At 39.8% G+C, this 26,676-nt stretch overlaps 1 protein-coding gene across 3 annotated transcripts in view; it reads left to right on the plus strand.

The window, feature by feature from the left end:
- The first annotated feature begins 6,259 nt into the window (after positions 1-6,259).
- MAP7D3 (MAP7 domain containing 3) overlaps positions 6,260-26,676 on the plus strand; it is a 40,592-nt gene continuing 20,175 nt past the window's right edge. For all 3 annotated transcript variants that reach the window (XM_065915369.1, XM_065915370.1, XM_065915368.1), the window contains exons 1-7: positions 6,260-6,388; positions 11,811-11,909; positions 12,002-12,085; positions 13,461-13,624; positions 17,096-17,207; positions 17,748-17,846; positions 22,136-22,231. In XM_065915369.1, coding sequence (XP_065771441.1) covers positions 6,334-6,388; positions 11,811-11,909; positions 12,002-12,085; positions 13,461-13,624; positions 17,096-17,207; positions 17,748-17,846; positions 22,136-22,231 — 709 coding nt within the window. In that variant the 5' untranslated portion in view covers positions 6,260-6,333. The remainder of the gene's footprint in view (positions 6,389-11,810; positions 11,910-12,001; positions 12,086-13,460; positions 13,625-17,095; positions 17,208-17,747; positions 17,847-22,135; positions 22,232-26,676) is intronic.

Here is a 26,676-nt window from a genome sequence, read left to right on the forward strand (position 1 = left end):
CAGGCCTGGGGCCAGATTCCAACTCAGAGTGGAGGATGTGTGAATACCATAGGCTAAGAAAATCGCATGAGACCAACTGACAGGTCCCCAAAGTGCCATCTTACCCAGTTCTTTCCCAGCAGGCTGAGGATTAAGATATAAATGAAACATATGGAGATGGGAAAAAGCATATGTCAGGCCTGCTGTGGCCCACGTTCCTGTTAAGTGCATACCCGAGGTCATTTTTAATCATGAAAACACCATCAAGCAGGCTGCCTAAATATTTCTACAGAACTGAAATTGAAATCAGTGCTTTATTTCTCACACTTTCTTTCTGAAGTCAGTCTTTCAGCAGTTTCCCAGGGTAGGCACATCCAGAAGGAACCAGAATTTGGCATCCAGGCTCCTCCTCCCAGAGAAAGAAAAGAACTGGGTAGATCCAGAAGACTGAACAATTCCTCCTGGGTATGTTTCAGTTGAATTAATTATCTCCAGGCATAATAATATTGACAACAACAAAATCATATTGAACACAAACCCTCCACAGAGTACTACTTAGGGTTCTGAGGGTAACACATATATGAATTTACTATCCAATGAATAGCCACCATTTATAAAGCCTGGTTTTAAAAGCCACTTCTTCCATGAAGCCTCTCTGGCTTGGCTGGTACTTGATCACCTCCTCCATCCCCACCTCCAGATTCAAGTAACAGCTGGATATGGCCACTCTTTTGGGATTCCCAGGTGGCTCAGTGGTAAAGAACCAGCTGCCAATGCAGGAGGCATAAGAGACATGGATTCAATCCCTGGGTCAGGAAGATCCCCTGGAGAAGGGTATGGCAACCCACTCCAGTATTCTTGCCTGGAGAATCCCATGGACAGAGGAGCCTGGTGGGCTACTGTCCATGGGGTCGCAAAGAGTCAGACACAAGTGAAGCAACTTAACCTGCATGCTTGGCCACTCTTTAAGCCCCAGAATAGACCACAAGGCACTGTTTTGGGTGACTCTCTCCTGTTCTGGCTCCTAATACCTCTGGAAAATGCGAGAGAACTCTAGAGTCAGATTATCATGAATTCAAATCATGTTTCTGTGAGGCAGGGTGAGGGTGGGGGAAAGAGTAGAGATCAAGAGATTGGCTTGAGCCCAAATGTTTGCCTGGTTTTGCTGTTGCAGAATAGGGTTCCTGTGAGGATGTAGTGAGAATTATGTGGAGCAGCAGGTAGGAGCCAACTCACTGGTTCCTTCATAAAAATAACCGTTGTTTAACATCCTTTAAGTGTGTCTTTCATAACTTAGCGAGATCTCCATCTGTTTCCCTCCCATGTCCGTTTCAGTTTCATTGGGAGGATATAGGTCAAATTCCAGCTGGATTACATAGTGGTTCCCAGCACTGGGACTGCAATTCTCACTTTTTTTTTTCTTCTTCTAAAAGATTGTGTGGACAGCCTTTCACGGGTGTGCAGAGGAATGTTCATTAGATAGGGTGCTGGGAGACCTGGGGTCCATCAGCTGTGGGAACTTGCATCAACAAGCCTCTCTGAGCCTCAGGGGAGAATAAGAGGACTCAATGTAGTGGCCTTGATGTTCCTTCCCAGCTCTCACATTCCATGATCTGTCCTCGACACTAATATCTAGAAACTAAAGAAAAGAAATGTCAAGGGAATGTGTCTTTCCCTGAGAGCAGGGAAAGATGTTCTATTTACTTGGCCTCAGAGATAATCTGCTCTTTTCCTCTCCTCCTCCCCCCGCCTCCATCTACCCCAACACTTTAAAAATTCTGGAGGATTTTCTTTTCCAGGGCTTGGATGTCCGGCTGACCCTTAAGTTTTGTTCTATGTTACTGAATCTTTCAGTGCAGCTGTGTAGAGAGATGACAACCCGTTGGAAGCCTGCTTCGGCTCTTGGCTGCCCACGTGTGCATCCTCACAGACCCACGTGCCTCAAAGCACATGCACAGAAGTTCCCCTTTGCCCTCTCAGGCCCTTTTGTCTTTAAGAGTACACATTTTCTAAAGAGATCTGTGAGCTGGCCATGAAAAAACAATGAGGCTTACAGTGCAAGCTTTTGACTCTGCAAGGGTATCAGCCCAGTGACAAACACTTGAGTTTTGCAAAGGGATTCTCAAGAAGAGCCAGAGTTAGGGATAGAATTGTTTAGTTCATTTTCTGACCCTAGGAAACTTTTCCTTCTTGGGTGGCAAGGAGAGGAAATTCTTGTGCATTTCACTTCCTGTGTGTGATCTGGATGTCTTTACCTTCCCCATACCTGTGTTAGCTCCTTTTCAAATGTAGGTATGAATGTGTGATATGGGTGAACTATCCTATGGGGGTGAGGGTAGGGAAGAGAAGGAAAACTGTCTATTCAATTGTACCACCACACTCTGTCTCAGGAAATTGTGGTACAAAATACTCTCAGGCTTCCTTGCCTGGCAGCTCAGGGTCTGTGATGTTCCTCCCTCCATTGTAATGCTCACCCCAAGGCTTTGGCCAGACCTTGGCTTTCAGTGAACCCTAGAGCAATGCATTTGCCTGTCCTTAGTGAACAAATGTCAAGTATCAGGATGTACATGACACTAGATCTGTATTTGAATTTTTAGTATTTGTCATCATCAAAGTGTAATGATGATGCTAGATCTGGATTAGAATTTTAAAATATTGATGATCATCAAAGTGTAATGATATTAACCACTCAGGCTGTACTTGACATCACACTAGACATTCGGTACATTTCCTTAGTGGTATATGTTATACAATTAATCATACTTATAGAATCAGAAACTCTGGGAATGGGGCCCAGCAATCTGTGTTTTAATAAACCACCTCAACTCCTCTTTTCCTCTCCTTCTCTCCCATCTGGATTTTACCAAGTTTTAGCTCTTTTAGAAATTCCAAAGTGTCTTTAAAGGGCATTCCTTGATATTTTATGCTTTTGGGCATCCCCTGAATCTCCCTTTATAAACAGGCCCTCTATTTAGAATGAGAAGACACAGCCCTTGTTTGCTCTACTTTATTTGAAGTCAAGCAAAAAAAATAAGGACATTTTCTTGCCCTTTAATAATTTTCAGTCTAGACCTTTTCAACACCCCAGTGGCCATTGAAAATATTTTCGTTTCTTCCTCCTTCAGTACTGTGGAGGCTTTCAGTACTCTTTCATTCATTCAAAAAATATTCATTGCAGGATAAATAGTGAAATAGATGTGGGACATTTTCCTTTACACATACACTTTGAAGTCAGCCCTGAGTACCTGGCATTTACAGTCTCAACTGAGCTTTTCTAAAGGCTACTTAAGAGAAGTCATATTTATCTCTATTGCCAGATATATATTAAACATCCATTTTCAATGGTTTCTTATTGAATAGTTTGTGTCCATCTTATTAAAGACTTAAGAGACTGTCATAGTGGTACTTGAGTTAAAAGATTTAGTTTTAGGAAGACCTCACCAGTGATTTAAAAAAAAAAGTCCATGTCTAGGGACTTCTCTGGTAGCCCAGGGGTTAAGACTCTCGGAGCTTCCAATGCAGGGGGCTCAGGTTTCCATCCCAGGTCCTGATGGGGAAACTAAGATCTCATGCACCACAAGGCTGAGCCAGAAAAAATAATAGGCTGAGTGTGGGGACTGCATCAATGGAGAAGTGAAGACATGGGCTAGGAATTAAAAGTGGACTAGGGCTCGTCATCTGGTAAATTAGAAGACACAGTGGAAGAAGTACTAGATATACATGGCCTTGAATCCTGGCTCTGTCACTTGCTAACTGAGCTAACCCCGGGGGAGGTTAACTCTTTCCTTATCTGTAAAATGAGGAGATAACAGAAGCTACATATTGAAGTGGTGTAAGAATTAGATGAAATAATCCATGTAGAACCTTAAGCACTGTGCCTGCCAATGTATAAGTATTGGACAAATGACATGTTACTATTTACCTGTAAGTATCTAAGACTCTAAGATGCAGCTACTGCTCCTAGCAGATTGCACCACCACCATGATGCCCTTCCCATCTGAGGTTTGTCTGATCCAACTGACAGTGCTGGCCTCTTCTTCCTCTCCTCAGAAGCTCATGCCCCCCACCCTGGTGATCTCAGGACATGAGAATCAGTCCTCCACCACATCCCAGGAAAGAGCAAGGTCACCCTGGTCCTCAATGCAAAGGGAAGGGGAAGGGGGGAGTGGGAAAAGGGGACTGAAGGATCATTGGCGGGAGGGGGGGGGGATGGGGGTGGGGTCAGGGCAATGTGCTGCAGTAGGAATTTTGGAGCTGGGAAAGCTGCCATCAACCAAGCAAGAAATGACCAGAGCCTGAGGTGAGCCTGTAACTTAGAGAGAAAAAAAAGTGCAGATTTGGGGAAAGGGATGAAAACGTGTGAGTAGAATTGGAAGAGATGAGTCCAGAATGAAGCATCACTCTTCCCCCTGTATCACAGCCAAGCGGCAATAGATGTGAGACAAGAGTCAGAAATGAGAGGAGAATGAAAAACCAGAGCCCTGACTCTGTTGTGTATATGACGGATGAATCTGACAGGCAGTCTAGGGTGCAGAGGGACAGTTGTCTCAGGGCTGTGAGGCTTAGCACTCTTCCCACAGGGCTATGATGGTAGCAGCTTCAATGCAAATTTGTTAGACTTGATAAGTGCACTGTGTGTTAATTACATGTGAATTCAATGTATTAGTAGAAAAAAGTGACAATTCCTAGACCTAGTATGAGTGTGGTTTCTGAATATTTTTCCTGCTGGTGTCAGGTTTAAGGGAAAAAATAGCCAAGTAGGAAAGAAATAGCAGGAATTCAGGGTTTTTTTGCTCACGGGGGAACACAGGCTTTCCAAACAGGGGCGGAGAGAAGTTAAGTGGCCTGGGTTGTTTCCCAGCTCTGAGTGAGTTGGCTCCAGAACACACTCAATCTCCCCAAGATGGCAGTCTTCAGTTCCAAAATTTTTCTGAGAAATGTACAGACAGTCCTGCGGGGGCTCCTTAGGGAGCTGCTGTACCCCCAAAGACACATCTAAGGGGATCTTCCCTGTCTCTTTCTAGCCAACCAGTCAGGCGCAGAGTAGGTGGTCATAAAAGCTTTTGTTGAATGACTCACCTACTGAACGTTTCACAGTGATCTGTCAAAGACGTTGGAGAAAAAGAAGGGTTTATCTATAGATTAAAAGAGACCTGTTTGTGAAGTTCCAGATAAATTCATCAAAGCTGGATTTCTGTGTAGGTATATGTGCTTTGCTTGTGTCCTAATCATGTGTGTCTTTTTTTTTCATGTGTGTCTTAATAATCATGGCTACCATTATGTATATCATGCAGAACACTGTTGTCTCTATACAAGTAGGAGCAGGGCTTCAGGTACTATAGTGCCAAAGGTTCCCTGCCCCCCTCCCCCCCAAAAAACCACACACACTAGTATTTTTTCAAATTGAAGTCTAGTTGATTTACAGTATTATTTTTCTCCACCAATATTAAACTACATCTTCACCAACACTTATTTTCCACTCTTAAATTTTTGTCAAATCTGTAGGTGTAACATGGTATCTTGTGGTTTTCATTTGTGTCCTCTTGAGTGCTTAGGAGTTTGAGAATCTTTTTTTATGCTTATTGCCCATATGTGTTTTCTCTCCTGTGAAAGGCTTGCTTATGCCTTTTGCTCACTTTGGGGGGAATTGCCTTTTTCTTAAATACTTTTTAGATCTTTATGCATTCCGGATAGGAATCGTTAATGAATATTATATATGTAATATATAATTATGTATCTGGAGTGATTAACATCAGTAAGCCCTCTCCTTCACTTTAAAGACCTAAAGACACTCTAAAGGTAATTCACACAACTTTGAGACCTAACAGTGTCACGAATTAGTCTACACAGTTTTAAGAAAATCTTTCCTTGTGATCAAGCCCCCTAGAGCCTCACAGGAACCTCTCTCTTCCCCCAACCTGGGCCTTCGCGTCGTGTTTCAAAGACTAGCAAACTCAAGATGCAAGCGCACCAAAGAGACACTTAAGAAGAGCCCCATGAGTGAACAAACGAATGAAGGGAAGAATGGTACTGCGTTGTTAGGTAAAGTGAGGAAAAAAGTAATGTTGGATGGCTGATGATCGGCCGGCCGCCAGGACGCACGGTGCGGGGAGAGCAGGGGAAGTAAGAGTGTCTTTACTTACACCTGGTCGTCGCCGCCTAGCGGCTCACAACTTGGTGCGCAGAAGGCAGCGCGGAGCGGTCGCGGGTCCGAGGTGGGCGTGGCGGCCCTTTGGGCCCCGCCCCTTCCCGCCCCCCGACGACGCCACGGCACCGGCTCCGCAGCGGCCGCGCGAGAGCCTGCGCACTGGGGCCCCAGCGCCTGTAGCGGCTCCCGGCTCGGCTGCTCCGAAGATGGCGGAGCGCACCGGCGGTGGCACATCCTTGAGGGGACTGCGCGAACGGATGGGTGAGCTGGTCGGCGGCTCCCGAGGGTGCTGGGGCCCGTGCGGGACGCGATCTTCCCGCGGCTTCGGGGACCGTCGGAGCGGCGCGGCTCGCGCAAGAGAACTTGACTCCGGAGTCGCCTCACGCGCCGTCGGGTCCTCTCCTCACCCGCGTCGGAGCGCCCTGGGACGGGACGGGTCGCCGAGAGGGGACGCGGGCGGGAGGGGAGACCAGCCCAAGTCCTTCAGCCCGCGCGGTCCAACTGCCACTGCCGACAGCCGCACCCCCTCCGGCGGGCGGGGCGCGAGAGAACTAACAGGCGCTGCTGGCGCGGGAGGGCGGGCGCCTAGCACCCCGGAGCCCGAGGACAGCCTCGAGCCCCGCCTGCCTTCGGGGGGCGGCGGGCGCCGGGACGGCCCTCTCGGCTCCGGGCAGTCCTGGAGATTTCCCTCAGCCCTCGACGCTCGCGCTTTCTTCGTCTTCCACAGTAGGAACCCCGGGCTCTCCGGAGGCTTGACTTCCCGCACCCTTCTGGTTAGGATCTGGTTAAGGTCCTGTGAGGAGGGGGCCGTGAGGGTGTTGATTTGCAATTTGGGATGAGACTTGCCCCCATCCCCCGCTCCTCTTGGCTTGCCTCCTGTAGCACGTGATCGCCAGGATGTCACCTTCGTGGGACGTCTTTCAGACCCTAGGTTGAACTGAACGAAACTCGGCGCTTCTGGGTGCTTTCTTCTAAACTGGTCCCATCACCAAAGAAATTTGTCTCCTAAATCGCTTATTTTATAAAATTTGGCAGCGCATGGCTTAGCCCAGGAGACTGCTCCAGTGCTTGAGCTAGTACATGTTGCTTGTGGGAGGTTGCTTTTAGTACTCGAGTTAGTTTCTTCCTATATGAGCTTGAGTAAAACAGTCTTATTGATTTTATTGAAGTCCTTCGGGAATTTTCGAATTGCAGTTAAGAAATTAATTTAGACTGGCTGCAATTGGAAGGGTTTGTGTTACTTTAGAACGCTTTGAATTAACTCCCCAGAGACTATGTCAGCAGCAAATACACTTTCATTATTGCACAAGGAGAAAAACTCTAGCTTATTATGGTTCACCTACGGGGAGAGTTTGCAATAAATTCAGATTGTTTTATTGCTTATTGGCACCTAAGGTTCTCTGACATTGACTTACTTCACTGATTTAAACTAACCAGCATTCTGGATAACCCCCCCCCCCCAACGTATTTTTATATTGAACATTGCAAAGTATTTTTAAAATTTTACATGGGACAGTTGCTTGAATTCACAGTATTTCAAACCAAAAACTTGAAAGCGAAATAAAAAAGGCTTAACTCAGAACCCTAGTTGACAATCTTTGCTGTCCATTTCATATTAGGAATGAAAGCGTCACATATTAAAGTTTTCAGAGGATCACCTTGATTAGAAAGAACTTCATGGTCACAGCATTTTCCTGAGGGGACAAAGGGTTAATGAAATGTGCTGCCACTTTGTGGCAATTGCTTCTTTTCTCTTATACAAATAACAGTGAATAAACTTTGTTGCTGTTTTAGGCAAAATTCCCTGAATCCCCCTTATTTTTGTTGTTTCCTGATTGCAAATTTCTTTGGTTTCTTTTTTTTTTTCTTAATATTTTCTCACCCTCTCCCTGGCCTAATGACATGCAAACTTTAAGTAATAAGGTCATGAACAGAGAGCCTTGGTGTGGGTGGGACGGACCTGCAGGGGACCACACCACTCCAAACTACTCAGCTTTGAAGAAGGATGGATTCCAGGAATGGGCCAGCAACTGTGTGGGAAGGCTCAGGGACTGGGTTGCTGGAAGACAGTCTGCTGCTAGATACCACTGGCAGCCTACCCTTTGAAGGCTGCATCCAGCAGGAGCTCAAGACTTGTAGTAATTTACCTCTTTTTATTCTGTTACCCAAACAACAGTGAATAGCACTGTATTCGTTCATCTGTAGCAACTTGGTTTCATGGTATGTGTGTTTCTTGCCACAACCATAGCCCTTAAAATAATTTTTAAAAAACCTTTCAATCTTTTTTTTTTTTTTTTGCAATGTATGCCCTTTGCTGAGTAATAAATAGTATTTCACTAGTTTACGTGATTTAATGTTTCCAGTTAGTACCGAAGAAAGGTCATGGAGAGGTGGGGCTATAGATTTTATGTGGAACTTTGTGATGTCAAGAGCAACAACTGTGGCAGATAGTGTAGAATTGCTAATAAGTGTTGGGATGAATATTTCTCATTGATATCTCACCCATTTTGGGGTGATCGTGCTTGGGTGCAGATTTAGGAAGATTGTTACCATTCTTGAAATAACTGTCTTAGAAAAATGTTCTTCCTTTCTTGCATTTTGCTTGCCCTAATAGAGCAGAGCCCTTATGACACAGATTTTGTGTGTGTTGAGGAAGGAGGTTTAGGAGAGAAGCAGAAATTTTCTATGTTGAAGTCAGTAATGATCTAAAATGCCTTATGTCCAGAAGGGGCCTCAAAATTTCAATGATATCTTTAATAAAAAAATCTATCAAGTGTAAAACATTCTTTAACTTTGGCATTCTAGTGGCACCTATTTTTGGTTCATTTTATTCTGAGGCTTTTATTGGGTTAGATAGCTAGAATGATTTTTATTTTCTCCTCATAGAAGGAGAATGGCAGAGTTCCCTGGTGGTCCAGGAGTTAGGACTCTGCTATCACTGCTGAGGGTTCAATCCCTGGTTGGGGAACTAAATTGCCACAAGCCTTGAGGTGCCACCAAAAAAAAAAAAATCGTTTTCTTTTTGTATTGTCTTTTACACATTTTCTTAAAACTTAGGCTTTTCTTAGCCACAGCATAATAGTGATTTCTTAAAAAAAAAAAAAAGTAAATGCTTTATTTTAAAATAATTTCCATTGCTGTATTTCCAAAGTATGTTTTATACCAAAACCCATATATTTCATTTACTTATTGTTGAATAAGTTGTATACATTTAGATCTTAATTCCTTCATTGTGGTATTTTAAAAAGAAGTAACCTTAAAAGTAGCTGAAGTAAGAGTATTAGACTAAGTCATATAAAAGTTGATATGGGTTTTGTACAGTCTGGTCCTTCATAATTATGTAATATTTCAAAGTAAATTTACAATTGAAGTAAATTCTGGCTTTACTAGTTCCTATCTGTGTGATCTGGGAAATTTATATTTAGCTTCAGTTTGCTCATCTGTAAAGAAAATAATGAAGAAAATAATATCCACTTTATAGGATTATTGTGAGAATTAAATGACATAATCAATGAAAACAACTTCATAAATGGTGAAGTGATATACATTACTCATTATGGCAATTTTTTGGAAATACAGATTAAGATTCATAATTCAGTTTTAGTAATAATATCTGCCTGTTTTCTCATTTAATCTACAGGCAGAAAGTAACTTTTAACTTTAATTTGGAGTTTAGAGTTAGTATATGAACTATAGAAATACTCTATTGCACCTGTTACTTTAAAGTGAATTAAATTCCTCATTGAATAGAGTTGAATAAAATGTACATTTTGTTAACTCCAGACATGGAGGCTTTCCTCTAGTGTCTGGACATTTTTAGAGCCTGTCCTTTTGGTGAATGTATTTCTGTCAGTAGGAATTTGGAAGTAAAAATCAGATTCGAGGGACGTTCCCTGACTGTCTAATGGTTAGGATTTGGCACTTTCACTGCCATGGCCTGGGATCAATCCCTGGTCAGAGAACTGAGATCCCGCAAACCAACCTGTGCAGCCAAAATTAAAAAAAATTAGATTTGATATTATAATCTGTATATGATGTTGTCCATTATTGCCACAACAACTACTTTTAAGTTTACTTGTGATTAATAAGATCTTTAAATCTGGTAAGATTGTACATTTTGAGGGAAATTGTCCTTATGGCCAACTAAATTGTTCCAAAATATGGACTTTCCTTAGGACTTTTAAGCAGGAAAACTGAATATTCAAAAGCAACAGTGGTTTTCTCTATACTCACATAGAAATGTGAGTGGAAGGGGAGTGTGTAGGATGGTTTATTTAACGTATAGGCTATATAAGAGTTTTAGTACACCAGGACTGAAATTGAGAAAATGATTGTGGTCCACAAAATTGATAAATTACTGAAGAAGTTTATAACTGAAGAAGTTTAGAAGAGTCTAATCTTCAATTCAAATTTAGCTGGATCGTGGATTATCTGAGCTGTTTGGTCTCTGGGATTTAAAAAAAATCATTTCCCCTTTTGAAATGGTGGTCTCTATGGCAGCAATTGTGTCACTTTCAGGGTTACTCTGTAAAATGGCTCCCAGATATCTTTCATCAGTGGTAAGTAACATCTCAAAGTCCATTCATTCTGAGTACAACCACAGACCCTCTATAGTTTCTTATTTTAACTGCCCATCTTCTATGTTTTTCTTGATATGTAGAGACCAGAATTGTATGCAGTATCACAGGGGCATGTTTCCTGTGCTTTTATACTAGGGTAGAAGGGAGTTTTCAGTGTTATTCTCCAGCTCCTTCCTGAAGATGCCTGCTACTGTGAGGCATTTTAGATAGAGTCATATATGGAAAGAGTTTAGGGAATTCCCCAATAACTTGTCTTGGTATCATCCACAATTTTAGTTTTTCTTACTTTCTCTCAAATTATGCTCCCACACTCTTATACTCTTATACTTCACCCTTATTGAAGTTTATTTACCATTTTCTACCTGTTTACACAAGATGTGTTAATTAATATTTATTAACTTGACATTTTCCTACCTCGAAAAATACCATCCCATTGGAACTTCCTTGAGTGTTTCTTCACCTTCACTGTGCATCAGAATAGAGCTTTTAGCAACTGCAAAGGCCTGGGCCCCATTCTCAGAGTGGAAGTGGGGAGGGGAAAGCATTGCTAATTTTTTTAAAAACAATATGGGTGACTCTACTGGGGAGCCAGGGTAGACAGCCTCTGATCAAGGTGATTTATAAATGTTCTCCTTAATATTGGGCCCAATCTCTGAGGCTCTCACTGTTGACACTTTTGCTTCCAAATTCAAATCCATAAACTCCAGATCTTTTTTAAATTACCCCAATTTATGGCAAAACATTTTTTCCGAATCCTTGCCAGCTCAGTTTTTCTAGTACTTGGTGTAATGTCTTGTCTGAGGCATTTTTGAAATCTGTTGCTCATTAGCTCTTATTCATCCACCAGCTCATGTTGCTGCTTCCAGTGACAACTGTGTGTGCACAGATAGGCTAGTGTGTCTACAGTAAACAGTGTTAATTCTTTGTTGAAATATTGTTGAAAATCATAGGTACTCAGTATGTCTTTGCTGACCCAGAGTCATCTGTCATGCCTTCTCGAAGAGATGTTATCCTTTATCCTCAAAGATAGAATTTGCTGCCCTTGGATTAGCTGTTTGTCTTCTTAATATTTAATCCCTTTCCTTTATCTCCCTGTATTTTAGTTGCTGCTGCTAATGCCATTGCTGAAGAAAGACGAAGTCAAGGTAGCTTTAGTTCTGTTCCATTCCAGCCTTCAAATATAAAATCACCATTTAAGCCAGGTATAATTTCTAGAGTACTTTGATAGATGTCAAAGTGTTATATCCTCTAAGTTTGATATCCTATTGACATCTAATTATATTCTTTTTTTTAGTAATAGATGGCTCTGTGCTTAAAAATGACATAAAACAAAAATTAGCAAAGGAGCGGAGAGAAGAGAAAAAAAGACAAGATGATGGTATTTTTTAAATTAATTTTTATTGGAATATAGTTACTTTATAATGTTGCATCAGTTTATATTGTACAGCAAAATGAATCAAGATGATGGTATATTTTAAACTTTAAAAAAAATCAAAATGAATAAATTTTACATTAAGGTTACATATTTTCAAAGTGGTTTTACTTTCTAATCTTTTTTTAATAGTATATCTTATGCAGTATGTGTTACTGTCTTTTTACTTTATGTGCTATATTGGATTAAAAGCATATACTAAATGAGATAAAGAAGATTTGTGAAAAATATTTGGCCAAATTTTTTATTTTTGAAATAGTAGTTTCTGTTAGCTTTCATTTTCTGAAAACTAAAGTATGAAAATTTCTTCAGCGTTTGTAGAAACAAGCAAAATGGGATTTCAATAAAAATGACTCTGAAAACAAAAATGAAGGAATTCCCTGGAGGTCCAGTGGTTAGGACCCTGTGCTTTCACTGCCAGAGGCCTGGGGTTCAATCCCAGGTTGGGGAACCAAGATCCCACAAGCCATGGCATGACCAAAAACATAAATGAATTTGCTAATAATCTTACTATAGATTTGGTGTCTTTCATTGATTGCTGTGCTTTCTCAAGTGTGACTTTGTATCAATTAAGATCTAAAAGAATCTAATATTCTTTTCTAAAAGAACCATAATCTTGAGAGAATGCTTTTTCAGCTATGTATTTTCCTCATCTGGCCCTGTAAATCCACTGCAAAACTAGTGCTCACCTTCATTCAAATGGAATAGCAGTTGTCTCTGTTTTGGTGAGGAGCAGATTCTTCCTGTAGCTCTTTAGAAGAGTATTTTTACAACTGCATGGGTGCTCTCCAGGCTTTAGTGAGAGGAAATTTGAATGTAGGAAAACATCATGCTGGTCAGTAATGTGGTATGTGCCTAAGCCCATGAAAGTCAAATTGGCATGCTTAATATGGTCTGTTTAGATGAGGCCTTTAAAAAGAAGTTTCATATTAGAAGAAAAAGCCATATATTCTGGCCATGTGTTTTTCAATTCTTATTTTAATGTACAGCATATTAATCTGGTGGGATTTGGCTTCTCAGCTCAAGTCAGCAGAAACATCGCATGAAAGAAAATATTTCTTTTGAATTTGGAATTTTAGTTCAGACAGGAAGAGAGTCATTTAAGCCAATTCACTTCTCTGGAGTTAAATGAACACCCAGTGGAAATGATTCTTTCGTGGCCATCTCTGGTCATTTATATAATAAATCTTTAATTATTAGCACAGGTTATGTCATTTTTAAGAAAGAGAATAAAATACATTAACTTTCCTTCCCTGTCTGTAATGTGGAAAACTTAAACAGTTTTTTTCTTGGCTCTTACCTTGCATTTGGAATATTTCAGCTAATAGAGAGACACAACTACTTGAAAAAGAAAGAAAGTCTAAGATTGTATATGAAAAACAGATGGAAGAGAAACAGCGAAAGCTGAGGGAACAGAAAGAAAAAGATGAACAACGGAGAATATCTGCAGAAAAAAAGAGAAACGAAATGCTAGAGGAAGAAAGGGTATGTGTTTTTCTTCTCTGTTAATCAGATGATACACTGTGTTGCCTGGTTCTGCAGTACTTTTTTCTTAGCCCTTCTCTGCTTTCACTGGAACTGATCCCGATTCTTCTGGAACTAATACCAGTTCTTCTTTGCTCTTTCCTTAAACATTAGCAGCTCTTGCCCCATCCTGATCTGAGGCCTGAGTTTAGGCTTGGTAACTGAGGTGAAGAGGAGCCTTGCACATTCAGGGAGAGAGCCCTGTGCGCCTGCAGGGTGCCTGCAGCCTGGGCTTTGTTCTGAGGCACTTTCTCTCCTACCAAAGGTGTTGTCCCATTGCCTAGGATTCATCCACCCACTATCAGGCCCTCTCTGATAGGGCCCCCTTTGACCCTGACGTCTGCTTCTCACCACTCCCCTCCTCACCACTCCCCTCACTGTGTGAGTGGCGGAGCCCAGCCGATCAGAGCCTTCCACTCTCCCCATGGTTCCCTGGCTCCCTTTTCTTTTTTTTTTTTATTTTTAATTTTTTATTTTTCAGTGGGTTTTGTCATACATTGATATGAACCAGCCATAGAGTTACACGAATTCCCCATCCTGGTCCCCCATCCCACCTCCCTCTCAACCCGATTCCTCTGGGTCTTCCCAGCCCACCAGGCCCGAACACTTGACTCATGCTTCCCACCTGGGCTGGTGGTCTGTTTCACCACAGATAATATACATGCTGTTCTTTCGAAACATCCCATCCTCACCTTCTCCCACAGAGTTCAAAAGTCTGTTCTGTACTTCTGCGTCTCTCCTAAAATGGGGAAGGAAATAGCCACCCAAGTCCAAGAAACCCAGAGAGTCCCAAACAGGATAAACCCAAGGCGAAACACACCAAGACACATATTAATCAAATTAACAAAGATCAAACACAAAGAACAAATACTAAAAGCAGCAAGGGAGAAGCAACAAATAACACACAAAGGGATTCCCTTTTCTTTGTTCTCTCCCCCTCTCCTCTTATTGTTCCTTTCTCTCTCTCTGTTGTGGCCTTGCTCTCTTCCTATCTGGACTCTGGGTGTCTTTGGCACTCTGTTGATACAAGTCACTACCTTTGTCCTGCCCTCTCTTTTTCTGTCTGTCCCTCTTCAGTCAGTTTGCCTTTGGCTGTTTCTCTGTGAGCATCTGGTTACTTGTCTCAGTTTGTAGGATTCTCTCTGACACCAAGTTTTTCTCCTGTAGGTTGTTCCACATCTTTACTATGAGTGTCCTTGGCTCCTTCGGAATTGGCATGTTCCATCCTTTTCTTCACTGTCATTCTCTCTTTCTCTTTTTTCCAGTGCCCCTCAAGTGTCCCTGAGTGAGCCTTGGCCTGTCTCTGGCTCTTTGTCTGACTCTGGCTCTTTTCCAATAGCACCCCCTTTTTCTTTCTATTTTCTTTGTCTTAGCTTCTCCCTCCTTTTTGCTCCCCATCTTTGGAGTTTCTGCCATTGTTCTCTCAGTGTATGGGTTTTTATCCTCTCTCTGTCTTTTTTTCCCTATTGCTCTAATTTTAAAATATTTTTTCTTTCCTTTTCTCTTTGTTTCCATTTCTCTCCCAAGAGCCCTCTTCTCTGTGCCTTTCTCTGTGGTGCTCACTTTTCTTCCTAACTTTTGCACATAGTTGGCTCTTGAAAATGCCTCACACCCGCCCCTCCCAACTCCTTATCCCCATCAGTGAATCTTCTTGTTTCTTCCCTATCCATGGTTCACCAGCACCTTCTCTTTTTCCCCACATTCCAGTATTTAATGAATTCTCATTCAGAACTTGTATCACTCTATCTTCCTCTGTGAACTGTTTCCTTAAAATTACTTCTCTGTGGTAAAGAAGAGTGAAGGCCAGAGAAACTGAACTTGATAAAGACAGAACCAAAGAGAGTAAAATAGGAAACTGCTGGGTCAGGAAAGGTCCCTGGAGGACAGAGGGAGAGTCCCAAGGACTACGAGTAGAAAAGACCATCTTAGGAAAAGAGGAACCTGAGAGAGAACACAGGGAAGGACGACGCAACAAAACGGCACTGTAGACAGAGTGGGAGCCAGAGAGAGAGAGAGTGAGCCAGACGAGAGGCCAGAAGACAAGGAGAAAGGTCAAAAGAGAACCAGTGCCAGAGAGCTAGCGTGGGAGAGGCCTAGACAGAGCAGGGACCGAACATCACTGAGGAGGCTGCACATAGAAAAAGAGAATGATTCAGTAGAGCAGGAAAAAACCCCAAACTCAGTGGTGGTGAGGAGGGGTGAGTATGGACGGGGGCATATGGGAAAGAGGACAGGAGCTTGCACGTGAGCCACAGATGCCAGAAGGAACCTGAAAGGGCATGGAGGGTCATCACATCTGGAAACAGCAAATAGAGTGCTTAGGAGAGAGGTTTTAATAATACAAGAATATTCTGTTTTTAATCTTTATTATACTTCTGGGGTGTCTAAGTAATTTAGAACAACTTCCTTTCTGTTAGAAAATATAATTTAAAATGTTGTCATTAGATAAGTTTCATTTTAAAATTGCAGTTGCTTTTCTCCTCAGAGGATATGGGTGACTCCATTTTCCTAATATGTTCACCCTCTAAACTGTGGGAACATTGTAAGGATCATGTTGCTATGAAACAGTTGTTGTCAGGGAAGAATAGAAAACTTTCTGGCCCTGAGGTTGATTTGCTTACGTGAGTGTAGTCCATGGTATGTTACAGCACAGAGATGAGGAATAGAAAACTGCATCTCATTTCTGACAGTGGCGCTGTTTTGCCACTGTAGCATTTGCATTTGTAGACCTGTTATCCTGCACAGTTTAGACTAAAGCTGAGGTCAAGACAAACACAGCTCTTTTTAAAAACTTGATTAGTCCACTACAGTATTGTAGAGTAATTAGCCTCCAACTAATAAAAATAGATGAAAAAAAATCAGAACAAAAAAACAAAAAAACTTGATTAGTTAACACCAGAATTTAAGAAGTTAGAAATATGGGTATAATAGATGATCTGGCATAGTTTCACTTGTATGTATTGGCTGATTTTTTATTCTGCCTCATTCTACAAAGAATTTAAGGTATATTTTAAAAACTATATACCACAACCAGATGAAAAAATAAATGTTTGAGGGAATCAAGCAGAGGGGGGAATTAAAGTAAGAAAATCATAAAACATAAGATATGATTAGCATACATCAAAGCATACTACTCAGTCCTTGTATAGTTGCTGGAATAGGCTACACCTTTATTTCTAAATTTCCTAATGATACAAGCAAAGAGGGATGCATGGTCAGTTTCTCGATTCATATCCATAAGATTAAAACCTACTTAGTTGGGAAAGTATGGATTCATACCTGAGATGTTTCCAATTTTAACTTTTCTTTTATAAAAAAAATTTTGCCTGATTAAAAAATTTGGTGGTAGGGGTATTTTATAACTGATAGATCAGAATTACGCTAGTGAATATAATACATTCGTAAACGTTTATTGGCTTTTATTTTAAATAGGAGAAATTCAAAGCCGTCCTTCATCGTACACTGGAAAGGAGCAGCCACATTAACCGTCCAAAAAGATGGTCTTGGGAAGGCTGTACAACAGTCAATTCCCAAAATAAGACTGGTAATTAATACAACTACTAAACTTTAAGTTCATTCATCTTCACTTGTAGATATTGGCTATTAGTATAAGGTTGCGTTTTCAATGGATTTTCAGCTTTGTATCCTAAGTGAAAACACTGCCATGTACTCTCTGGTGTGCATTTAAATTTGTGTCATGTGAGATTGCCAAAGAAACAGGTGAAATTTTATGATAACTTTATTTTATACAGTATACCCAAAATCTTACCATTTAAACTTGTAATCTCTGTAAAAATGAATAATAATTGATAAGCTTTACACAGCTTTATCCAGTGCATATTTTAAAAATAAATTGCCCTGTTTACTAATGATGTACTATAATTTTTCCTATGTGTGGATGTAATTCTAAGCAATTGCATAAAATGTAAGTTAAGTTTTCATAATTTATAAGGAATGATTGACAGCATTGTGTACCTAATTAATACATGTTTATGCTCTGTATAAGTGCATCATGAGCTCATCTTGTTTCAGCTAATGATGCTTTTTTAAATATGAGTGCAGTAAATCTTGCATCTTTTCTCAGTCAGTAAACATTCTACATCTACTGAAAAGCTTGAGCAGGGGACTTGTGGATTACACAGACAAATGTCATCTACTGGTCTTCAAAATTCTGTTGCCAAGAGTAAGTATTTATTTCATGTATTTTACTGAGTTTCAAACCAGTGAAATCAAGTCTTTATATGTGTTTCTACAGTACCACTTACTCTTTAGATCGTAGGACATTTAGATTTATTTTAGAAGAGCACCACGTTGTTTCACAGTAGAGACGGTCATTACTTTTTTTGTATTTTCATCAGTATGTTGAAAATCAGTTGTTTCTTTTTAAAAATAATTTTTTAAAATTTTTGGCTATGCTGGGTCTTTGTTGCTTCTTGGGCTTTTCTCTAGTTTCAGTGAGCAGGGGCTACGCTATAGTTGCAGTGCATAAGGCCCCTCATTGTGGTGGCTTCCCTTGTTGTAGAGCATGAGCCCTAGGGTGCACGGGCTTCAGTAGTTGTGGCACACGTACTTAGTTGCTCCAAAGCATGTGGGATCCTCCCAGATCAGGAATCCAACCCATGTCCCCTGCATTGGCAGGCAGACTCTCCACCACTGCGCCACCAGAGAAGCCCCTTATTTCTTGGTTTGTGTACTAATCGTATCAGATGGGTTTGTTGGGCTCAGGTAGCCCAACAGCTATGAAATATATTTTGACCCAAAGACATTGCCATTAAGTGGCACAATAATTTATTTTAGAATTAATCCATATTCTGTCTATTCTAAAACTGAAATCCGTTTTTCCAGAAACTAGAGTAGTCCATTCAATTTCCGTTAAGTTTCATGAATGTTACCTAATTTAAGAAAAATAATAGCATATATATAGCAGTGGACAGGTTGATCTGCTTCATATATATGTAAAGTTGACAAGCAAGTTACCTTCCTATTTTATAATTGAGACCCCATGAAATTCAGTGATTTCCATTCCACCCTGCTCTTCTGTGGTTTATATTTTGGTCGTCTGATCATAATTTTTTGGTCATTCGATCATGTTTTTAAACTGTACATTCCACTAACAAGTCTGTGTCTTTCCCCAAAGCAAATAAAGTGGTTTTTTAACAGTGTTAATGGGAGAGTATTTCTAAGCTCTACTTTACAACTCTTTGTAGAGGTAATACAGTGCTCTTTAAAATAAAATAAAACTTATCTACTGCAGATACTTCAAATACATTTTGCTCCTGGTGTTTGCCCTTTTAATTAGCACTCCTTAGTTTCTTGGCCAGGAATTGAACCCTTGGCAGTGAAAGTGTGGAGTTCTAATGACTGGACCACCAGGGAATTCCTTAGCATTCCTTATTTTTTTAAAAAAAATCTTAAAAAAAAAAAAAAAAAATCTTTACCTGAGTGTGTCAGTGACCATATCTGGCTTATACTACATGGTGCTTCTCACTGATAGTTGAAATGGATTAGATAACCATACCCATCAAAAAAAATCCTTTTTCTTTCCAGAGAAAAAAACAGACACCTTTGCAGGAGAAAGACATGGCAAACATATTCCACTTCATTCCCTCAAACTTGGCTGTAGAAAAGATATACCATTTTTGTACCTTGTGAATTGAAACAAAGGCATAATTATAGTTTGAATTAAAAATGTTTCTTCTGTGTTATTAGGTGTCTGAGCATTTTTTGAGCATTCTGATTGCTCTAAAATTCCAATGTGGAAAAAGATTCTGGATATCATTTAAAGCATATAATTAGTTAATTGTAGCAGTGGTTAGCTTAGTGGGAAAGATTTCCATTTTTGTCTAAATATATGTTGAAAAAGGATTTTTTGTTTTGTTTATACTTAAATTACATCATTTGTACTTTTAGAACTCTTAAAATTTTCAACAATGAACTTGAGAGATCTTTCGTTATTTGTCAGTTTTGACGCATCTCATTTTTTCTTGTAATAAATAGTCCAACAGAAGTTGATCCACTTTCCATCATTAACCTTAGTATGCTTTTCCAGAGCACTTTTACGTATAGCCCAGGTTCATTCATAGATTAATATGGAAAGATTTTCTTTAGCACCTTGCTTGTCATATAATAAAATTAATTTATTATCCACAAGCTCAATCCTTTAGAAAAATTAGATAACATTCATTGCAACGTCATATGTGTATACTTTCATTTTATTTTAATTGTTTCACAAGCGTTGACCCTGTTTTACTATCTAATTGATTGGAGGAATTAGCAAAGATTTCTCCACAGACATTTCTTATATTTTTAATATAGTAAGCGGACGCTCGTGTGTTTTCGTTAATATGTGTACCTGCTGTATTAGTGAAGCATGTAAAGAAAAGGGACAGATGATGACTTCCAAGTTAGTAATGAGTTAAATTGCACTGAAGGAACAATTCCAAGTAATTTTTTAAATGATATCTTTACTTGTTTGTAATCCGAGAAGGTATGTGTGGAAGATACTTTATGAAATAACTTGCTTAAAGGTATAGTATATTACACACTCTGAAATGATGAATGCTGTAATTAATGATTCCACGGAAAATAAAATCAATATTTTCACTGGCTTACCTTTGTAAGATCCCTTCAAACTGAAATAAAACCTGTTCAATCCAGAGAGATGAACATTTCAAACTCGAAGTTCATAATCTAACCTGTGATGTTTTAAATAGCTTGCTTTATATTTTAATTTTTTAAAAAGTATGTTTGGCTGTGCTGTGTGTGTAGCATGCAGGATCTTAGCTCCCTGAATAAGGATCAAACCCACGCCCTCTGCAGTGAAAATACAGCCTTAATCACTGGACCACCAGGGAAGTTCCTAAATAGCCTTTCTTTAAATCTTAACTGATTCAAATAATCTGTTTTTCTTCTACTCAGTGCTGACTTACCATAACTTTACACTATTTTGTCATTTCTTGCAATGTGATAGTAAGGGATAGGTGATCTCATCTTATGATCGAATTAATTACATTTCTGTGGATCGTCGGAGAAGGCAGTGGCACCCCACTCCAGTACTCTTGCCTAGAAAATCCCATGGATAGAGGAGCCTTGTAGGCTGCAGTCTATGGAGTCACTAGGAGTCGGACATGACTGAGCGACTTCACTTTCACTTTTCACTTTCATGCATTGGAGAAGGAAATGGCAACCCACTCCAGTGTTCTTGTCTGGAGAATCCCAGGTATGGGGGAGCCTGCTGGGCTGCCGTCTAAGGGGTCGCACAGAGTCGGACATGACTGAAGTGACTTAGCAGCAGCAGCAGTTGTAGATTGTGCTGTGCGATTACATTTATCAGTAGAATTTTCAAATCATGCTATATTAGCAACATTTAATCACTTAAATGTTAACTTACTTAAAGAGTAACCTGGTTTTAACTCTGGGCATGTAGAATCTCTTCATAATACTTGAAATTTAAAAAAATTCTTAAAAGGAAGAGTAGAGAAGATAAAAATTTACCACTAGAATTTTCAAATGATGCTATATTAGCAACATTTAATCTATAGCTCCCCAAAAGAACTCTTGTTTTCTTCTTTTGGCCACTCGGTTTGTGGGATCTTAGTTTCCTGACCAGGGGTTGAACTCTTGGCAGTGACAGCACAGAGTCCTAACTCCTGAACCGCCAAGGAATTCCCCAAAGGGTTCTTTAAACAGACTTCCATCAGTATTCTGAGCCGGAATATTTAAAGTGAAATGGAAGTGTCTACGCAAAAGGGATTGTTTTCCCATATGACTAGTTTGGGTTGCTAAACTTGTGACATCTGTGCCAAATATTAATTATCGTTTTTATTTTAAAAATACTTGTTGAGAGAATTCCTTGGTAGTCTGGTGGTTAGGACTCGGTGCTTTCACCTCTTTGGCCTGCAGTTCAATCTTTGGGGAACTAAGGTCCTGCAAGCCATGCAGCACAGCCAAAAAAAAAAAAAAGCTCATTAAAACTAAAGTGTATAAATTAGTTTAGTAATAGATGTCATGGACTGTGTCTAAAATTATACATTGCGTATTCCTAATTTGGGAACTTTGATATTGTCAGTCAGTATGAGACATTTTCTCTCTTTTTATTATTTCCTAGATAATTTTATTTCTCTTTGGATAACTTACTTAAAGAGTAACCTGGTTTTAACTCTGGGCATGTAGAATCTCTTCATAATGCTTGAAATTTAAAAAAATTCTTACAAGGAAGAGTAGAGAAGATTAAAAAAAAAGTTTGGAAAAAAGGAGTGGTTCACTCTTGAAGGAATCTGTTTAAACGGCTTATAAATAGTAATGTTCCTGGACTTCTCTTGCGGTCCACTGGTTAAGACTCCATGCTCCTAATGCAGGGGTTGTGGGTTCGATCTCTGGTTGGGGAACTAAGATCCCACATACTATGTGGCATGGCCAAAAATTTTTCTTAATTTTCTTAAAAAGTATTATTTCTTTGCCTTTGATCTCCAGAAACACCAGAAAAGAGGCGAAGTTCATCTTTGAATAGAAGATGTAGCAGACTGCATTCATCTACAGAAACAGAACAAGTAGAAGAAAAACGACCTGGTTAGTTATTTCTAAGTGCCAATCTTAACTGGTGGTTTAAATGTATTATGTTTATGTCAACATTCAGCTGCTTGAGAAGTCATTCCAAAACATTGGAAGCCAAAATATCCCTTCTTTAATTAAAAAATATACTTCGGTGACATGCTTATTTGGCTGAAGCCAGAAGAATCTCTTATTTTTTTTTCTTTTTCCCAAAACTGAATTTTATTGGAAGGTCTGGTTCTCATTTAAGTGTCATACAACAATAAAATATATAATTCTGCCATGAAGCAGAGAACTAGACCATAGAATGTTGGTACGGATAGATTTGTCCTGAAGCACTTGATTCCTTCGAACATTTCATTAGTTCATATATAGAAGTTCTAAATTACTGGCCACATTTTAAACTTCAAAGCTTTGCTGCTTCACAGCATAATCCACATCTATCCTTTGGGTGTATTTTCACTGCTGATCATTACACACAAGATTTCAAAATTACTACTGAAGTACATGTTTATTTAAAGTTGTTTTTGACACCTTTCCCTTAAGCTTTCCCTATTAAACATGATTGTTCCTTTTTGTTTCATAACAAACTGTTCACTTACAGAGGATTCAGGTTACATCCTGTTACAACAAATGTCATTGTGGCAGGGATCTTAATGAACTTAAACGTTTATTGGAGCAAGCTATTTACAGCATGATTTACTTAATTCACTCAGTCCCTGGGAGCTAGTGGCAATGAACTTGACACATGTGACTGTCAGTGACATATATCTGGAGGAATCCATGTTGGAGTGCTTTTGTCATGCACAACTTTTTTCTCCACATGTGAGTTTCTCCATAGAGACTCCGTACATTGGGTACGGTTCTGTTAGATACATTACCTGGATCCCTGCATTGGGATTATTGTGGGATGCCGGGGCCTTTGCCTGTCTATTCAGGTCTTATCTACCCTAACAGTGCAGTCCCGTCAGGTGGCAGTGTTTGGTCCTGTTATGTATGTGTGGTTCTCAACTGCCTGTGCTTTTAGGCTGGGATACTTACCACTTAGAGCAGTTCACATTGCTCTTTCTTGCTTTCTTCATTTATTTGTGAGACCTGAAACTGAGTCCTTTCTGTTTGTTCTCATCATTTAGTTTGTTAGCTATATACCTCTCTTTGGGAGAATACTTTAATCGGTTGCATGCTCATCCCAACAAAAGTGTCAGTAGCCAGGAACAAAAGTACTGTTTCATTAGTAGTTTAATAGCAATAATCTAGGTAATAAGCATAATATGGCAAGCATAGTGGAATAGTTATCAGGGTAATTTATAGGATGAGATAAGGAGTTTTGATGGTTGTTAAATTTTAAAACCGTGGGTTTTTTGACCTGTGCTTAAATATATAAGTATTATATATTATATAAGTAATATATAAGTATTATAACAGTATTATAAAAAGGGCTGGATTTTAGGTATATAGAAAAACCTAAATAAAATCAAGAGAGGAAGCCAATCTTCTTTTTTTTTTAAATGTGGAAGAATAACGTTGAGTGACTCTTTAGCTTTTAATTAAGAACATAAAGATTGTTAGTAAAATAGGGACTTCCCTGGCAGTCCAGTGTTTAAGACTTTGCCTTCCAGTGCAGAGGTCCAGGTTTGATCTCAACAGGGATCAAAATCCCACATGCCTTGTGGCTAAAAAACTGAAACATAAAACAGAAGCAATATTGTAGCAAATTCAATAAAGACTTTGAACATGGTCCATGTTAAAAAAAAATGTTTAAAAGAAGATTATTGGTAAAAACGGATTTTCAGGCTTATGGGTCACATATCATGTTAAATATGCTTCTGGGTAGTCAGTCCTCAGTCACAGAGAGCTCTAATGCATTGTTCCCATCCTTTTTCTCTTTTTTCCCTCCACTTTTTCCTTTCCAGAATATATCCCTAGCCCCCTTTGCTTGTTTTTCGGTAAATATCCATATGAGTAGTGAACCAAAGTGCTATCATAGACTTTGTTGTAGTGCAGCTTTATTTCTCTTGATTTTAATTCCTGACTTTGTTTCTGCCTAGTTGTATGTGTGTCACATTATTTTCTGCCCATCTCTCCCCAGTGTATTGTGATGTATTCTAATTCAGTTCAGTTCAGTTGCTTAGTCATGTCTGACTCTTTGCAATCCCAAGGACTGCAGCACCACAGGCTTCCCTGTCCATAACCAACTCCCAGAGCTTGCTCAAACTCATGTTCATCGAGTCAGTGATGCCATCCAACTATCTCATCCTTTGTCATCCCCTTCTCCTCCTGCCTTCAGTCTTCCCCAGCATCAGGGTCTTTTCTAATGAGTCAGTTCTTTACATCATCTGGCCAAAGTATTGGAGCTTCAGCATCAGTCCTTCCAATGAATATTCAGGATTGATTTCCTTTAGGATTGACTGCTTTGATCTCCTTGCAGTCCAAGGGTCTCTCAAGAGTCTTCTCCAACACCACAGTTCAAAAGCATCAATTTTATTTATTTAATCGGTTGTGTGCTCATGCCAACAAAAGTGTCCTTTTTGGACATCAGTCAGACTAATGCTTTCTTTATAGTCCAACTCTCACATCCATACATGACTACTAGAAAAACTGTAACTTTGACTATATGGACTTTTGTCGGCAAAGTAAATGTCTCTGCTTTTTAATATGCTGTCTAAGTTTGTCATAGCTTTTCTTCCAAAGAGCAAGTGTCTTAATTTTGTGGCTGCAGTCACCATCTGCATTGATTTTGGAGCCCAAGAAAATAGTCTGTCACCATTTGCATTGTTTCCCCCATCTATTTGCCATGAAGTGATGGGGCCAGATGCCATGATCTTTGTTTTTTGAATGTTGAGTTTTAAGCCAGCTTTTTCACTCTCCTCTTTCACTTTCATCCAAAAACTCTTTAGTTCCTCTTCACTTTCTGCCATAAAGGTGGTATCATCTGCATATCTGAGATTATTGATATTTCTCCCTACAGTCTTAATTCCAGCTTGTGCTTCATTCAGCCCGGCATTTAGCCTGATATACTCTGCATAGAAGTTAAATAAGCAGAATGACAATATACAGCCTTGACGTACTTTTTCCCAATTTGGAACCAGTCCATTGTTCCATGTCTGGTTCTAACTGTTGATTCTTGACCTGCATACAGGTTTCTCAGGAGACAGGTAAGGTAGTCTGGTTTTCCCATCTCTTTAAGAGTTTTCCATAGTTTGTTGTGATCCACACAATCAAAGGTTTTAGTGTAGTCACTGAAGCAGAAGTAGATGGTTTTTCTGGAATTCTCTTGCTTTTTCTGTGATCCATTAAGTGTTGGCAATTTGATCTCTGGTTCCTCTGCCTTTTCTAATTAGAATTCTAATTACTTTTTAAAATAAGTTACTCTCATCAAAAATCTCAATGGTTTGTCTTAAATTTCTTTAGCTATTAGAAATCTAGTTATTATACTTTTATTTTCTGTAGCACAAACTGTCAGTGTTAAATAAGTGATTAGGCACATACAGGTATGTAAGTAAAATGCTTTCTCTGCCAAAAGTGAGGAAATGAAAAATAGCTGAGTTTTTTGGTATATTTACCAAGTCTTAAAAAAGCCATTATCAAATACCTTTTTATTTATTTATTTGTCCCAATTATTTTTATTAGTAGGAGGCTAATTACAGTATTGTAGTGGTTTTTGCTATACATAGACATGAATCAGCCATGGATTTACATGTGTTCCCCATCCTGAACCCCCCTCCCACCTCCCTCCCCATCCCATCCCTCTGGGTCATCCCATCCCTCTGGGTCATCCCAGTGCACCAGCCCCGAGCACTTGTCTCATGCATCCAGCCTGGACTGGCGATCTATTTCACACTTGATAATATACATGTTTTGATGCTGTTCTCTCAGATCATCCCACCCTCGCCTTCTCCCACAGAGTCCAAAAGTCTGTTCTATACATCTGTGTCTCTTTTTCTGTCTTGCATATAGGGTTATCATTACCATCTTTCTAAATTCCATATATATGCGTTAGTATACTGTATTGGTGTTTATCTTTCTGGCTTACTTCACTCTGTATAATGGGCTCCAGTTTTATCCACCTCATTAGAACTGATTCAAATGTATTCTTTTTAATGGCTGAGTAATATTCCATGGTGTATCTGTACCACAGCTTTCTTATCCATTCGTCTGCTGATGGGCATCTAGGTTGCCTCCATGTCCTGGCTATTATAAACAGTGCTGCAATGAACATTGGGGTACACGTGTCTCTTTTAGATCTGGTTTCCTAGGTGTGTATGCCCAGAAGTGGGATTGCTGGGTCATATGGCAGTTCTATTTCCAGTTTTTTAAGGAATCTCCACACTGTTCTCCATAGTGGCTGTACTAGTTTGCATTCCCACCAACAGTGTAAGAGGGTTCCCTTTTCTCCACAGCCTCTCCAGCATTTATTGCTTGTAGACTTTTGGATAGCAGCCATTCTGACTGGCGTGTAATGG

Source organism: Muntiacus reevesi, chromosome X, assembly GCF_963930625.1.
Source record: "Muntiacus reevesi chromosome X, mMunRee1.1, whole genome shotgun sequence".
Taxonomy (NCBI): Eukaryota; Metazoa; Chordata; class Mammalia; order Artiodactyla; family Cervidae; genus Muntiacus; species Muntiacus reevesi.